Raw genomic sequence first — 15,732 nt, 5'->3', positions numbered from 1 at the left:
TGTTTAGTGGCATTGGGGAGGACTGATGGCATCTGAGAGCCTTTAAAAAGGATGTCTGGGGGACTTTGGGAATCTAAACATTAATCAGTTGGCCACCTGCAATTTGCTAGGGACTAGACCTGACTGCTGTGCATTCCTGTCTGCTCTTACATGTTATGTTTTCACGTTCTCCCTGTGCTGTCATGCTGCTAGTCTCAAAATCTAACTGCAGTCTTAATCACAACCGTGTAAAATAGCTAACAGGTCAGGAACTCTGGCACAAAGGGTATAGGAAACAAACCGCCTGCACTTATTTCAGGCTCAGTGGGAAGTTACAGATTTAAGCTCCCAGATGCATAACATAAAATTACATGAATGAAGTATGTACAGGTGCTTACAAGTATGCAATATTGCCATTAAATTTTAAGCATGAATTTGTAGATGATACTCCTACAAAAAGAAGTGCTGTGGTTTTGTTTGTTTTGTAGAAAATCTATAAAGCAATGCATTAAGAAAGTGCTGCAGTGCATCCAACCTTGCCTACCATTTACTTTCACCTGAGCAGTGGTCTTCAGTTCTCCAGCAGTACAGGTATAGTCCCCAGAATCTATCGATTTGACATCTCGAATAATGAGCTCTGCCACAGTGCCATGCTGCTTAAATTCATACTTCTCACTGGCATAAAGAACAGTGTCTCCTTTCATCCATTTCACTGGGGTATCAGGTTTGCTGAGCTCACAGGTCAGTTTGACTTGTTTTCCTTCTTTAGCTTCTTCGTTTTGAAGCTCTTGCTTGAAGAGAACTGGTATTTCTGGAAAAGAACATTGCACGTGTTAAAGGAATCACACAAGCTTGGAAATCACTTTTTAGTTTCAGACATTTTTTTGTTCAGGTAGAAAACCACAGGAATGAAAATACACTAGCAAACAAAGGGAACAGATTCTTACAAATCACATCTGGCTGCCAGAACTCTACAGAGAAGTCTCAAAAATATTCAGAACTGTATTCTTTTTATCTTTTAACCATTATTTGTACTATTTAAAGACATGGTTATTATTATTATTGTTATTAACAACAGCAGCAGATGCTGCCAATACTATTAGTGACATAAAAGTACTGTTTCAGTACTTTGGGAATTAGTGCGCAATTTCAGTCTTAAAAGATCTTTAGCAATGGCCAGACACTCAGTTATTTGAATTTTCCTCTCCCATCCCCTCAGTGGTAAAGGGAACACCAAAATTATGTAGTGTAATGCAGGGGCACTGCAAGGGCCTAGCTGTGAGGGGAAATTCTTCAGCTCCCCTGTGCCATTCTGGGATGACAGCCAGATCCGTGGTGCAAGGCACAGAATATACAAACAGAAGCCAGTCCCAGCAGTGCAACTTAGCCACGCTCTTTGTGGTGCAAGAAGTCAGTCAGGGATGGCAGACACCGAAATACATCACAGACTGGTGGTCAAAGCTCAATCACTGGCACAAAAAATGTAAACTCTAACCGAGGTCACCTCGTACGTAAACACAGAAAACACAAAGAAATGACAAGGCACCTTTTATCATGACTAGCATTATTGATTTCTTATTATAAGAAACCAAGACTGATTTTCATCAGACATGAATGCAGACTTAAAAACAGCACAGAAAAAACACAGGACATGCCGGACACAAAAGGGCCCCTGGGGAGATTCCTGTGCAGGCTCTATCACAGTCTGGGACTCAAGACTTTAAGGTGAGCTACTGTAGAGATAGCACTTCCTGGGGAAGAGGAGGGAGGAAAAAAGGTCTAATAAAGTGTTCTTATGAATATGGAGGTCAGCTACCAATTCATGGTGTGTTTGTCCTGTGGCTGTTGAAAACTTACAGCCCATTCTTCTGTTCTCTTTTCACCTCTACTTTGTGGATACTCACAGTGTCACATGAATATTGAATTTTTCTGCTATTTTTGCATTCTGCTATTCTGATGTGACTTATTAGGTAAAGGAATGTTACAACAGTATAATTTGTTGTAGACATCCTTATGACTTGATTCCTCTGCATCTACTAGTGATCTGAATCCGTTTTCAAATCCTACATCCATCCACACCCTACTGGGTGAAGGGAGAAATGGGGCAGTTCTGTAACACTCCTTATAAATGTTTGTTTATTTTTTATTTAACAGAAAAATTCCACTACATCACAGGTAATATCCAGGTCATACTGGAGTCAACACAGGTCCTTCCTTTGTGTGTAATGGGTATTGGGAAAGCATATTGGTGCTAAGGAAAGTTATAACAAATCTGGACCAGTAACCACCAGCTATCACCATCATCCAGTTGTTCTCTTTCCTTGCACAGCAGACCTCAGCCTTAAACTGGTTTGTTTCTCTGTGCTCTGGCTGAGCAGTTTGCCTTCCCTCATCGTGCTCTGAGGTTCAGGTTGACTATTCCAATGACCCAAAGCCTTTTTGTTTGCACTGACTTCCCTAATCTGGATGCAGCTTCTGATCAGCCCTTCCAGAGCATGTTGGGAATAACTGCATGCAGGATACCCACTGGTGAGGCTAAGCATCAACAGCCTGCTGAAACCTGCTTGTGTGAATGGGCAGACTTGCTCTCAGGAACTGAGCTCCTCCTCAGGCTGGGGAAGTGACTCACAAGAGGCTGGAGAAATTATGATGGGAGGGTTTGTAACGTGAATAGCAGGTGAACCTAGTTCTGACCCAGCTCATACCCACTGCTCTGCCTAATATACTTGGTGCTTTCCTAAAATGCTCAGGAAATACACTAAAATCTCATGTGTCTAAGAAAATAACATTGATTTGTTGCAGCTCAGACAATACAACCCTTCAGTTGTCACCTCCTGCCAGATAATGTTCTTTGGAATAAATGCTTCGGATGTGCTACTCTCAAAAATTTAGCTGCCTAAAGCAATTATCTAGACAATTGTGGGTGCATTGATTTCTTCTTGGAGAGAGACAGCATAGGAGACAGCTACAGAAGGCGACTAATTTTTTCTCTGGATTATCTCTTAGGCTGGGTGGATATTCTACAGAGACTGTTCTCTGCTGACCCACTGCTGACTGCTCTAGAAAGATGAGACACATTCCACAGAACCCAAATCAGGTAAGAGGAAGCATTTTCCTGTCTCACATTCTGCCACCTCTCTGGATGCTGCCCTGGATGACTCAATTAGAACCTTTTCTGCACTGTGGTGCAAAGACACGAGGTTCCTTTTCAGTATAGCTTCACGTACATAGCATATAGAACAAGGTAGGACCCAAACCATCACTCCAAATGTTCTTACCCTTGACAGTAATAACCGCACTACTTTTAGCTGCTCCAGCCTCACACTCATATCTGCCACTGTCTCTTTCTTCTGCCCTGTGAATGACCAGCTTGGCTTCAAATCCCGACCGGCTGATGTTATACTTAGAAGAATTCCTAAGGCTCTTCCCATCTTTGCACCACTTTACAGGGCTGTCTGATTTGGAGATTTCACAGTGGAGAATCACATCCTCTCCCTCAGTGACTTCAGTATCAACCAGCTCCTTTGTGAAGATGCAGGGCTTTTCTAGAATCACATAAAAATGGTCTGAGATTTTCAGAAGAGGTGCAGATTTTCAGATCACAAGCAATCTGTAAGACTTACATCCAAGATCACTTGTGTCAAAACTACAGATCAGGGTTAGTAATGAATAATTTGGTGTGCAGGACTACAAAGCCCTCAGGAAGGCATCAGTCATGCCATAAAATGTGGTTTAGTGAATACCTAATGCCATCTGGAAGAAACTGAGAAGGAAATGCCTGTAGAAGAACAAAAATAACAGCTCTCATGTCTCATTAAATATAGGCAAGATGGAGGTACTATTCATAAACACTTCTCTAAGTGGGTTTATCAGTTTGAACCTTCTAACTGAACATTGAAAGTTAATTCTAGATGAAGTGAGGTGCAATACAGATTTCCCAAATCCAGTTATATAGAGCAGGGCTCACCTCATCGGTATGAGGTCATCTAAAAACCAGGCAGATATCCTAGACTGGTCATACAGAATGTTTCTATTATCAGTGGAAGATGATATGCTCCTCCGAGGACCAGATATTTACTTCCAAAATATGTCATTAGGAGAGAGGAGATGAACTGTTCTCTGGAAGTGCTCATCTCTCTACATGGCTTATAGAAGCTGGATAGCAACAGCCATGGTAGATCTTACCCCTCTGAACTTCTGGCTTTTTCATGTTTTTTTTAATACACAAAAAATCCAACTCATCAGAAAACCAAAAACTGTTCTCGTCAGCACTACAGCATCACATATTGGTGTTACCAAAGGGAGTCAGCCTTTTGGAAATAAGATCTTTCATTTGATTTCAGAAAAATCTAATGCACTTTTGTGGCATGGAAAAAATTGCCAACTGGAGAAAATTTTCAAATTAAAAAAAAAAAATCCTTGCAAGAAACATGATGATTCCAAAAAGAATGAGAATACTATCTGACACAGCAGAGACTGTTTTAGATCTCTGTATAAAGACAAATATTTATATTTCCCATAAGGAAACAACATTTCTTTAAACCTACACTCTTAGGTTGCCCGGCATTCATCTTATTCCCTCACTATAAAAGTAGACTAACATTGAAGTTTTGGTCTAGTTCAACTTTTCTGGAGAAAACATTGTCAACAATGAAGAGCAGACAACACACCTAATGTTGCCTTTCAAACAATGAAACATAAATTAAAAACATATCGATTGTTCTTTTTTCTTTTTTTTTTTTCCTGGAACTAATCTATTTCTTCTCACTCATCATCACGTTGCCACCCTACCAGCTTGGCTGAAGGAAAACTGGACAAGATATCCAATGTACCATCATTACAGTATAACATTCCCATCTAAGGTCCAATAAATACACTGACAGCAAAGTGTTAATTCTCCACCCCTAGCTTCATCATACAGTTAATGATATTCTTGAACATATACAGATATGCATATGCAGGGGCCAAATTTGTTGCCGTTTTTCACCTGTCCACATTATCCTGTAGATATTTTTATGCATTCTCTTCTCTCCTGCAGTTTTTATGCTTGAATTACCTTTAACAACCAAACTGGCAGATGTTTTCTTATCACCAGCTTCAAATGTAATGACCCCCGAGTCCTTCAGTGAGAGCTTTTTCAGTGTTAGCAAGTGATATCCATCAGGCTGAGACTGGATGTCATTAAGTTCATTGGTATGAAGTGGGGTTTTATCCAAAAACCACTGCACTTTGCTATAGTCTACAGGAGAGATTCTGCATTTGAACATGGCAGATTCTCCTTCTAACACAGTGACATCTTCCAGGTCTTCTGTTATTAGCACTTTCTGGCCTGAAAGGAACACAGATACATCAATTACTGGAATCTTCCACTCCTAGCATGAAAATTGTTATGGAAAACTTATGGATTATGGTTATGGATTTCCCACATGAGTATTTCAAGAAGGAAATACATTCATGATACAGAAGACTGAAACATAACTCCCCTGTAACTGAACACAAAAATTATTCACAGGAAGATAATATATACAGGACACACACCAAAATAGGATGAAGACAGCTTCAAAATACCAGAACACATATAGCAGAACAAGTAGCCAGCACAATGCAAATCCAATGTTATGAAGTTTCTCCTAACAGAACTACCTGGAATGCAGCATCAGGGAACTTTACTTTTATCTTGAGCTTTTTGACAGAGAACTATTTTTAACTCATAAAAGTCGGAAAAGTTAGAAACCTCACACTAAATTCAGGTTCACCAGCTCCTCCTCACATCAGCATTATGGTTTTTAAATCATTCCTAAGGTGCTCCAGATGTAAACGCTTCAAATCAACAAATTGTTCTGCATGTCCAGTTCCAAGTTGCTAGATTTTTGTCCACATGGCCTGTGCAGTCTATCTATATCAAGTATCAGAACCAGAAATCAAATCTGCTATCCATATGATGAGAAATAGATCTGCCTGTGCATGGATGGCAGCACTTAGACATCTGGACATGTAGCCACCCAACAACACTGCTCTAGTTCATACAGCCTTCCCTTTTGGGGCACTTGGCCTCCTGCACCTGTCATGCACAGAGCCTCTAATCAGGCCAGACAGCTGCAGTCCCAGAGATTTGCCATAAATGTACAAATTCAACCAAAATAACGTTTGCTGTTGGAAAAACAGGACGAACAGTCTTATTCCTCTCATGCATACCTTGCACGACTAGCTTGGCTCTGGACTGAGCATCACCAATGTCGCAAGTATACGTGTCACTGTCACTTTTCTCCAAATTATTTATGGTCAGCTGCAGGACTTGTCCTTTCTGTGTGATCTCATATTTCTTGCTAGCCCTGAGTTCAGCTATGCCTTTCCTCCAGACCACAGAGGATGCAGCTTTCTCACTCTGGCACGTAAAAACTGCAATTCCACTTTCATCAACTTTCAGATCTGAAAGTTCCTTGACAAAGTAATTAGGTTTCTCTGGAAGGAAAAAAAGGGGAAGGAGGAGAGAGAGATATTTGTTACCCCAACAAGTCCAGAGCATACAGAGGCATCTTAAATCTCCTCTGCTCTTCTGCCCCCACTTACAGAATCACGGCATGCAGAGATGGAAAGGGTCTAAGATCATCACCAAGTCTACCCCTCAACATAGGACATACCAGGTAAAATATTTCCAGAAGATATCTAGAAAGTTTAAGGCCATTGTACAGTTACTGGTGAGATCTCATCTGGTAGACTGTGCATAGTTTTAATCACCCATATTCAAAAAAGACTAATTCAAATTACCAATATAGATTGGCTCTTTAAGTAACACAGAAGATTATGCAGTCTCCAGATTTTGTTTAAAAAAAGACTTTAATCCATGATATTTTTTGAAAACCAATAGTTGACCCTGCTTGAGAAAACAGAAGAACACCTCCCACAGGTTGCTGATATTTAACCCAACTTTTGTAAGTGCCAGCCCCTGTGTGTGTTTCAACTGACCCTGCACTGTGATCCTGGCTTTCGTTTTAGAGACTTCTGTCTCACAGGTGTACTCCCCACTGTCCTTGACTGTGGAGTCATGGATGATCAGGATGGCCCGTGTTCCCTCTTGGTGCAAGTCATACTTCTGGCTTTTTCGGATTGCTTTGCCATCCTTGTACCACCTGATGCTCACATCGGGCTTTGACAATTCGCAGCTCAGGCTGATGTCCTGCCCCGCTGCTGCTGTTTTATCCTCCAGTTGTTTTGTAACCTCTGTAGGTTTTTCTGAGGGAAAACAAAAATAAATGAGTTCCAGATAAAAAACACGATGAGAAATGCAGTAAGATTAGGGTGTTTTTTTCAAATTCAAATATCCAACAAGTTTTCTTGTTTTCCCATGAATAATTCAGGTTATGATGGGGAAGGGGGAGACAAAAGCAATCTAATCTTGTTCTTTAGTGCACATTAATTGAAGTTACAGGCTCTCAGTGAATAGCAATGATCACTTACAGGAATTTAGGACTCATCTTGACAGCATCCTTTTCAGAGGCCATCATTTTGTTGTCACTGAAGTTACTGCAGGCTTACACTTAGGGTGGGGTGTCTCTCTCTAAATACAGACATTCTTCTCCCCCTCTTCTTCTGAGGAGGGGGAGAAAGAGAGTGGTTGTGGTGGGGTTTAGCTGCCCAGCTGGGTAAAACCACCACATACAATTAGATGGCACGAAGGCCATCCCTTCAGCTTAGACTTACAGGATATTTGCACCTACAGTTATTTGAACAGATCATTCTTGATCTACTGCTAATAGAACTAGCCAGAGTGAGAAGTGGAACTAGCCATTTCCAACACCACTCAGTGTATTCTGCAATTCTCACATATCTGTAAAAAAAAATCACCCTTTTACTTGCTTTTAAGGGAAATTCTCAGTGCTTCAAGGCTCATAAAGAGGGCTGCTATTCACTTTAACCATATCACAATTTTGCCCTCATGGTTTACTGGGACACTTTATGAGAAGAGAGTAGAAGATATCAACCCCCAGAATCTCTCTGGTCTCATTACCTTTCACAACCAGAGAGGCCTTGGAGATTAGACCACGGGCAGTGAAAATGACTTCCCCACTATCATCAGGAATCGCACTTTTGATACTCAGAGTATACTTCCGACCCATGTTAAAGGCTTTAAATCGCCCTCCACTTTCCACTTTGCTCCCATTCAGTGTCCAGTTGAAGTCATCAATGCTTTCATGGGACAAAATGCACTCAAACATACAGTCTTCTCCCTCCTGGATTTCAGTGTTCTTCAGCCGTTTGGTAATGCCAATGTTCAGTTCTGGAAGACAAAATGTAGGTTAATATAAGAAGAAAAAGCATTTACGATTGACATGAGAAGTAGTACTGACATTTTTAGCTCATCAGACTGGTTTATCTGCAGGATTTGCAGGAAGCTACTGCATTCCTTACTGATGTATTTGACATGTAAAGAATTCCTCAGACATTATCCAGTCAGAATTACCAGAAAGCTATAGCAAAAGGGACATGTGAATCTCCTGGCTTTGCTCTGGAAGGACTGCATGGAGAACAGCTCATTCCATGAAGCAGAGTGAAGATGTAATGAGGAAAAGCTAACAGACGGAAATACTCTGGGATATTGTATGAGACAAAGGTTTTTGCCCATGATGAGAAATGGAATGTTTTTATTTGTGTATTTGTTACCATCCTACTCCTTTAGGTGTTCAAATCATACTGAAATTCAAAACTTGTTTCGTTACCAATGACAGTTCAAAAACCACGAACACTCCTCCTTCCTTCAAGAAGCCACAAGGATTAGAGAACAGATTGGACAGCTGTCTTCTTCAGCAGACAACATTGAACTGCTTTTGTGTTCCCACAGCAGACTGAAATACGAGCTGAGCCATGTGAAACAAGCTGCTTTTTTCTTTTCTTGCCCCCCCCTCCCTTTTTTTCTTTTGGTATGTGTGTGTGTTTTGCTTTGGGGTGTGATTTTTTATTGCACTGTTTTGTTTTGAGAAATCAGCTGCTCTTCTGGGAGGGTTTCTCCACTTTAGGAATGTTCAGAAAGAAAACATTGCCAGTACATTCCTGACACATCCAGAGATTTTCATGGAAACACAAGGTATACTTACAACAAAGAGCAAGAACTGTTCAGAAATCACTGTGGTAAATTCCAGTAACACTGTTTTATAGTGGAGGCAATTTATGTCCATGAGGGGATAGGTGTGAGATGTAGGGACCAACCCACATGTATTTTCAGCACCCCTTTACTGGCAATTGTCAACAGTACTTACCCTGAATGCTGACCTTTGACTTGGCAACATCAGTGCCAATATCACAGGTGTATAAACCTGCATCTGTCTTTTCAAGGTCATGGATAAGGAGACACAGAGTCTTCCCGGACTGTATCTGCTCATACTTGTTGCCAGCAGTGAGCACCACATCATCCTTTTTCCAAACGGGTTTGACCTTCTCTTTGGAGACTTCACATTCCAGTTTAATTACGCCTCGCTCCTCACCAAAAACATCATCCAAGGACTTCATGAAGACAGCAGGCTTCTCTGAAGTTTAACAAGCAAAACAGGAATTAACCAGGAATTTAAGCTGAGAAATTTTCAGTCACTACCAGATATTTAAAGAGGGCTTAAGAAAACCCTTACCAAAACTGATGGTACCAATATAGAACCTAAAGCAGTTTAACACTCATGATATGAATGAGTTTTATGGAAATCAGGACAGCACTGCAATTTTGGTCTCTCTCTGAGATTGCATGGACTCCTTTTTTGTCTGTGTTGGGTCATCTGTCAGGCAGAGGTGATCCCAAGGGAGACGCAGTCACAGAGACTAGGGCTTGAATCAGACATGCGCGGCCTTAGTGAAGGCCAAAGGAATAGCTTCATATTTAGAAGATGCTCAACAAGATAGCCTAGTAAGGAAAACCTTGCATGCATCATGAAGAAGAAGAAAATGTTCTCTGGGAATTTCCTTGCTTCTTGCAGCAGTGCTCAAGTGGAAAGTGGTCAGGTGGTTACAAGAAACACATGTGAAGGGAAATAATTGGGATGTAGCTATTCCGAAGCTGGAGAGCTGGCATTGCCTTTGTATGAAGCAGAACTCATACAGTAGGCAGGAGAAATAAAAGGATATACTGCACACTCTCCTGAACATCTTTGCTCTTGCTTTTAAAGGACATCGATTCCCTTTATTTATCTTAAAATATATTTCATGCAGAAATTCAGGGGAATTTTTTAACCAGGTATAAAAGAAAGGAGGAAGAGGAAATACTTCAGACTCTCTGAGTAGGTAGAGTAAAAGATTTAATTTTTTCTGATGCTCTAGGAAAAGCAAATTAGTGATGACCAGGAGGCAAAACACATGAAGAATGGTCTCTGATTTCCTACAAGAATATGTAGGATATTAGACTCTCCGACTTTCAGAGAGAACGTCTCAGAACATTTCCCACTGACACTTCCATCCTGGAACAATGCAGATACATGATGGAATTAATTTATGGCAACAAATCCCTATAAGTTACCTGAGCATGCCTTTAGAAACAGGTGTATTTCTAAAGAAAATATGATTTTTAAATTTTGATAGAAGCTTTACCTCATGTTTCTAGCATGCTTGAAATAATATCATGCAACTTACTATGGCCTAGCTGATGCATGAGAACGTTAAACCACAGCAATTTGGTTCTGTGAGCAAACTTTAAAACATTAAGGACAGCAGCAAATTTCATTATTTTTCTCATTTGAATCAGTCCAACTTGATGATAGATACACTGAAAAGCGTGCCCTACCCTTGAAGGTACACTGAAGCTCAGCTCCTTACAGTCAAAAAGAAAATCTTTAGAAACAACAGTATTTAGACTACATCCTATTTAAGAGAGCAACAAGTAAAGGAAATTGCCCTTGAAACTATAGTTATGATAAGTAAAAGAATGATAAAGAGCTATGGAAATTTTTGGCAGGACACCAAAACAATTTTTAGAAAATCATCAGCTACAGTAGAAACTTAAACTAGAAGAAAGCACCTGAACACTTATCCCCCTAGAGGGGTGAGGCTTAGAAGGAGGATTGCTGCATGGATATGGTAAATAATAGCTGCTTTACATCTCTTAGTTCTTGAAGAGTATGATCAGACCCACCTATCACCTTCAGATGCGCGGTCTCTGACACCTTGTCTGACTTCATTGTCACTGTGCCAGCATCTTCAGGCTTGACCTGCTTCATCGTCAGCATGTAGCAGTTGCCAACATTCTTGATGTCATTGAAATTGTTGGTGTAAAGGAGGGTGCCGTTCAGGAACCATTCCACATCCTCGTCATCATGGGACAACTCACAGGAGAAGACAGCAGAGCTCTCTTCTTCAATTTCCACATCCTGCAGGTGTTTGATTACTTCTACGTTGCGGGCTGTTGGATAAACAAGGTGTACCATTACCACTGTTGCTATATATTAGTACTGTTACACAGATTTCACAGTGTTCAGGGTTTATTAAATGATTTAGTCTGATCTCCTGAACATCACAGGCCAACACATTTCATTTACTTAGTTCTGCACTTTGTCCAACAGAAGAGCATCCATTACAAAAGATTATGTTGTCCAGAGCCCTCAATTCTCCTTTCACACATAAATCTTTTTCTTTTATTTAAAGATAAGTAATTCTTCTGAAATGGTAATAACATTACAGTGATGTCTAAATACCCCTCAGAGCTCCAGTCCCTGTATTCTAGTCACTGCACACACACATACACAGTGTGTAAATCATCCCTGACTCACTGCCAGGGGAAGAATCACAAAGAAGATGATATGAAAACAAGGGTTTTGGCCACAAACAGCTACTACAGAGATAAAACAATTTGCTAAGGTTTAGGGAGCAACAGGAAGTGAATTATTTTCTTTTCCAGTCCTTGACCAGAAGTTTGTCTTTGAAGCTTCTCTACACATGAAGTGCTTTTTCTCAAGGACTGGTTAACTCCGAAGAGGGTTTTGGAGAATTAAAAAATCTTGTCATTTGGATGAACCTCTGCAAGGCCAAACTGTTACCAAAAGCTGCTTCCTGGACTGCTGGAAATGATTCAGCAGCCTACCTCCAAGTCTTGTTGAAAGTGACACAGAGGTCAACTTCTCTTCCAGTTTCACCAGAGGGGAAGAACTGGCTAAACAGTACTGCTATACCAGGATGTGATAGAACACCAGTAACAGATATATTAAAGATAAAAGCTGACACAGCGGTCAGTGGAAATGAAAACCACAAAGGTACACAAAAAATCAGAGGCCTATAGCAGTTTAACACAAGGAAAACATTTTTAGCTAAAAGTATCAAAGAGTTCCAAAGAGTTCAGTTCCTTGGGCAAAAGGGAAAATGATGTGCCTTAAGAAAGACAAACACACTTCTGCCTAATCCCAGCACCTTACGCAGACACTGCCCTTCCATGTACATATTCTGTTTGATGGTAAATGCTGGATTTCATTATGTTGGAATATCAGCACAGTGCATAATATAAATAGATCAGTGAAAATGGTACGCTTATATTAAATTAGCAGAAGAGAACTGTAGATTTTGACCTCAAAAAGATAAAAAATCTAGAGAGAAATACTGAACAGGAAAGATATGCAACAGGCAAGCCTCCCTGCTGCAAACTGCTCATACCTTCAACTGTCAGTGTGGCTTCGGTCTCCGCATTTCCTGCCCTGCACTTGTACACACCAGCATCTTCAGGCTTCACCTTCAGAATCTTGAGCTCTGCTGAATGCTTTTCCCGCTTGATCTTGTACTTTTCAGAGGGCTCGATGGGCGTGTGGCCCTTGAACCACTTCACAACCTTTGGAGAAGGCCTGAAGTCACAAGACAGGATGACAGAATGGCGTTCCAAAGCTGTCTTATCCTCCATCTTCCTGGTGATCTGTATATGGTAATCTGCAAAACAGGGTTGGAAAAGAAGAAAGGATGAATGCAATGTGAAGAAGAGGAAAGTTTATACTCTGTATTTCATGCCAATTAATTTCATGTATTTCATGTTCATAACAGTTCTGTGAGCTGCTCAGGTGATGCTACAGGTTTCTGTTATGGACCTGATTTACCTTGAGGCTAAAACAGTACAATAATCTATAAGGGATACTGGTGACTACATTTCTGTACAATAATATTGCACCAAATGCATGGTCCAGTTCTGGTTCAGTGCTTATTGAATTGCTCTCTGATTGAGGACTTTACTCAAATAACAGTGAATTAGAAACAAACCTAGGACTTCAGGATGTGATTGGAGACATTTACAATGGTGACAACAGAAGATGAAAAGTCCTGAAGCTTCGTCTCAGATCAAATCAATGAAAAAGTGAATTAAGGAAATCTGCCAGCAAACTTGTCTAGTTCAGAAATACAACAAATAAATTCTCTGGGGAAATTTAACCTGTTTTGACTACTTTGGTAAAGCTAAGAAAAAAAAAAGTCTTGTCTCTATAGATTTGAATACTAGGCACACCACACCCATTAATCAGATGCCTTTCTGAGACATTGCTGTCACATTTAGTGCCCAGCATCTTGTAATTGGGAACCTAAGCAGACCTTCCAGGTATACACACAACATTTCAAAGATCCCAGGCAGTGGAGCCTGCACATTAAACACTATGTCTGGAAAATTAGCTTCCAGAGGCTGTGAGAGAAAGGATCTCTCATGATCTAATTCAAGCTAGAACATATCACATTACCTCTGACAAGCAGGTTTGCTGTGGATTTTGATTTGCCGATGGAGAACTGAACGGTGCCTGTCATATCAGCGCTGGTTTTCAGTATTGTCAGCCGATGGATGGTGCCTTCTTGCTGCATGATAATGTTTCTGCCAGCCTGTAAGACTTCTCCACGTAGATACCATTTGGGGGGTTTCACAGATGGAATGGATATCTCACATTCAAATTTGGCTTCTTCTGGCTCAGTCACGTCCTCATCACACAGTTCCTTTACAATGTTAATGGATTGCTCTGGATGAAAGATGGAGCAAGAGAAAGCAGAGCTTTAAGATCCATGAAAGAGCTCTTTGATTGTCATCCTGCACATTCATGCCGTCTTTACTGCACTTGAATACTGAACCAGGCTCAAAAGGCCTTAAAACATCCCTTTTTCTTTTTCTAAATAATAAATACATATTGCTGCTAACAGCTCAGACAGTAAGACTATAACAACCTCAAGAGAGGATCCAGATCTCCTGACTCCCAGTCCAATTTCTAAAGCAGACCACCACCTTCCCACCCTGATATTAAACTCTTGGAGCTATAACTGGAATTATATATGGAAAATTTTATTTCTTATTATTTCATATATAAATGCAATAGAGGTTCAGTGAAATGCAGATAATGTTAATGGGAAAGATTTTGGTAAACTATAGCAACTTTTCTCTGAACAAGCTTTGTTCAGTAGATCTTAAAAAGTTCTCCAGAACATGAATTAACCACTCTCCTTAAGAGAAGGTACAATTTTCCAAGACATTCCTGCCCTTATAATCCTACTAAGAAGCAATATCAATGGAATTCACGCTAAATCTGCACTGAATGAAAAAACTATAAGTGGTCTTGTGTTTTTAAAGTGAATGACAAGGGCTTTTGAATCAGCCCTTCCAATGTATTCTGCGAGGAAAAATTGTTTACTACCTTCAACAAAGAAATGAGCACTGCTTTTGTCATCAAAGGCATCACAAGTGTATGTGTCCTCATCTTCATAATCTGCATCGTTGATAATGAGTTTCCGATAGACACCTTCGCTCACAATTTCATATTTGTCACTAGGGTGAATTTCCATATCCTTTTTATACCATCTAACTTCAGCATTGGCACGAGATACTTGGCATTCCAGGAATCCCCGATGTTTTTCAAGTGCAATCTTATCCCGCAAAGGCTTCACAATTTTTACAGGCAGCTCTAAAAGGAGTGAAAAAAAGATGCAATAATCGGTGCAGTTCCTGTGAAAGGTGTCAATTAAAATCTCAAAAGCAATATTTCTTTTGTGGATAGTTATTGGGATGATGACAGGAGTCCCCACCGTGTTAAGCACTCATCTAACATACAGCAAGTAAAGAGGTAAAGAAAGAAAGACTTGCTATCCCTATTTTACCACTCGGATGGCTGAATTACAGAGATAATAAGTAATTTACTCAACAAGGTTGGGGACTGATAAGAGATTTCCTGAGCTCTTCCTCAGCGTGTTTGCTCAAATGTCTTCCTTCACTTTCTCTATCACATATTTAAGCTGTACATTAAAAAATAAATAAATAAAATGTTTTCTTTCCAAACAAAAGCCAACAAGAGAAAATGAAAGTCAAACCATGTCTTTTTTGTCCCTCACAGTCCAAACATGAAACTGAATGTCTAAAGTAGGAAATCAACCTCGTGAGAAAATGAATTGTTTGACTTAGCAAAAGTAAATCCCCAACAGTGACATGGATATTTCACCTCCACAAAGGTTGGTAGAAGTTTTTATTTCTGTGAAAGCTTTAAGTGCTGTTTAACTTTCTTCACGTTAAAAGTAAGGGAAATTGGTTGGTTTATAACAGGAGACAATTTAAGTGGTATTGTTATCAAAAGTGTAATTACCTTTCACTCTAAGCTGGGCACGAGATTCTGCCTTTTCAGCGACAAATTTGATCTCTGCTGCATCTTTGACTTGGACACGCGTGTAAGTCAGCGAATAGGTCTTTCCTGAGAACAGACACACAACCACACACAGCTGCCTGTGAGCAAACAGCTTCACTCTCCAAAGCACATTGCCAGGTCGGCACCACCTGTCTGGTTTCAGAGC

The 15,732-nt window shown here is 40.3% G+C and overlaps 1 protein-coding gene and 1 long non-coding RNA gene across 2 annotated transcripts in view; one reads left to right on the top strand and one right to left on the bottom strand.

Annotated features, from left to right (window-relative positions):
• The window catches only part of OBSCN (obscurin, cytoskeletal calmodulin and titin-interacting RhoGEF), a gene marked incomplete at its 5' end in the record, with an annotated part of 184,638 nt that overhangs the window by 112,543 nt on the left and 56,363 nt on the right, over positions 1–15,732 (bottom strand). Inside the window, 12 exons of the mRNA XM_080579536.1 lie at positions 524–790; positions 3,258–3,524; positions 5,036–5,308; positions 6,175–6,441; positions 6,946–7,212; positions 7,988–8,257; positions 9,234–9,500; positions 11,087–11,353; positions 12,595–12,861; positions 13,653–13,922; positions 14,589–14,855; positions 15,528–15,632. Of these exons, the coding sequence (XP_080435662.1) occupies positions 524–790; positions 3,258–3,524; positions 5,036–5,308; positions 6,175–6,441; positions 6,946–7,212; positions 7,988–8,257; positions 9,234–9,500; positions 11,087–11,353; positions 12,595–12,861; positions 13,653–13,922; positions 14,589–14,855; positions 15,528–15,632 (3,054 nt within the window). The remainder of the gene's footprint in view (positions 1–523; positions 791–3,257; positions 3,525–5,035; positions 5,309–6,174; positions 6,442–6,945; positions 7,213–7,987; positions 8,258–9,233; positions 9,501–11,086; positions 11,354–12,594; positions 12,862–13,652; positions 13,923–14,588; positions 14,856–15,527; positions 15,633–15,732) is intronic.
• On the top strand, positions 1,411–12,852 carry LOC308189493. The gene is made up of 3 exons (XR_013946390.1): positions 1,411–1,704; positions 2,986–3,076; positions 12,727–12,852. It is a non-coding gene; the product is annotated as an uncharacterized lncRNA (long non-coding RNA).

The sequence above is a fragment of the Anser brachyrhynchus genome (genome assembly GCF_964034855.1).
Source record: "Anser brachyrhynchus genome assembly, chromosome: 2".
NCBI lineage: Eukaryota > Metazoa > Chordata > Aves > Anseriformes > Anatidae > Anser > Anser brachyrhynchus.
This window is presented reverse-complemented; position numbering and strand designations above follow the sequence as displayed.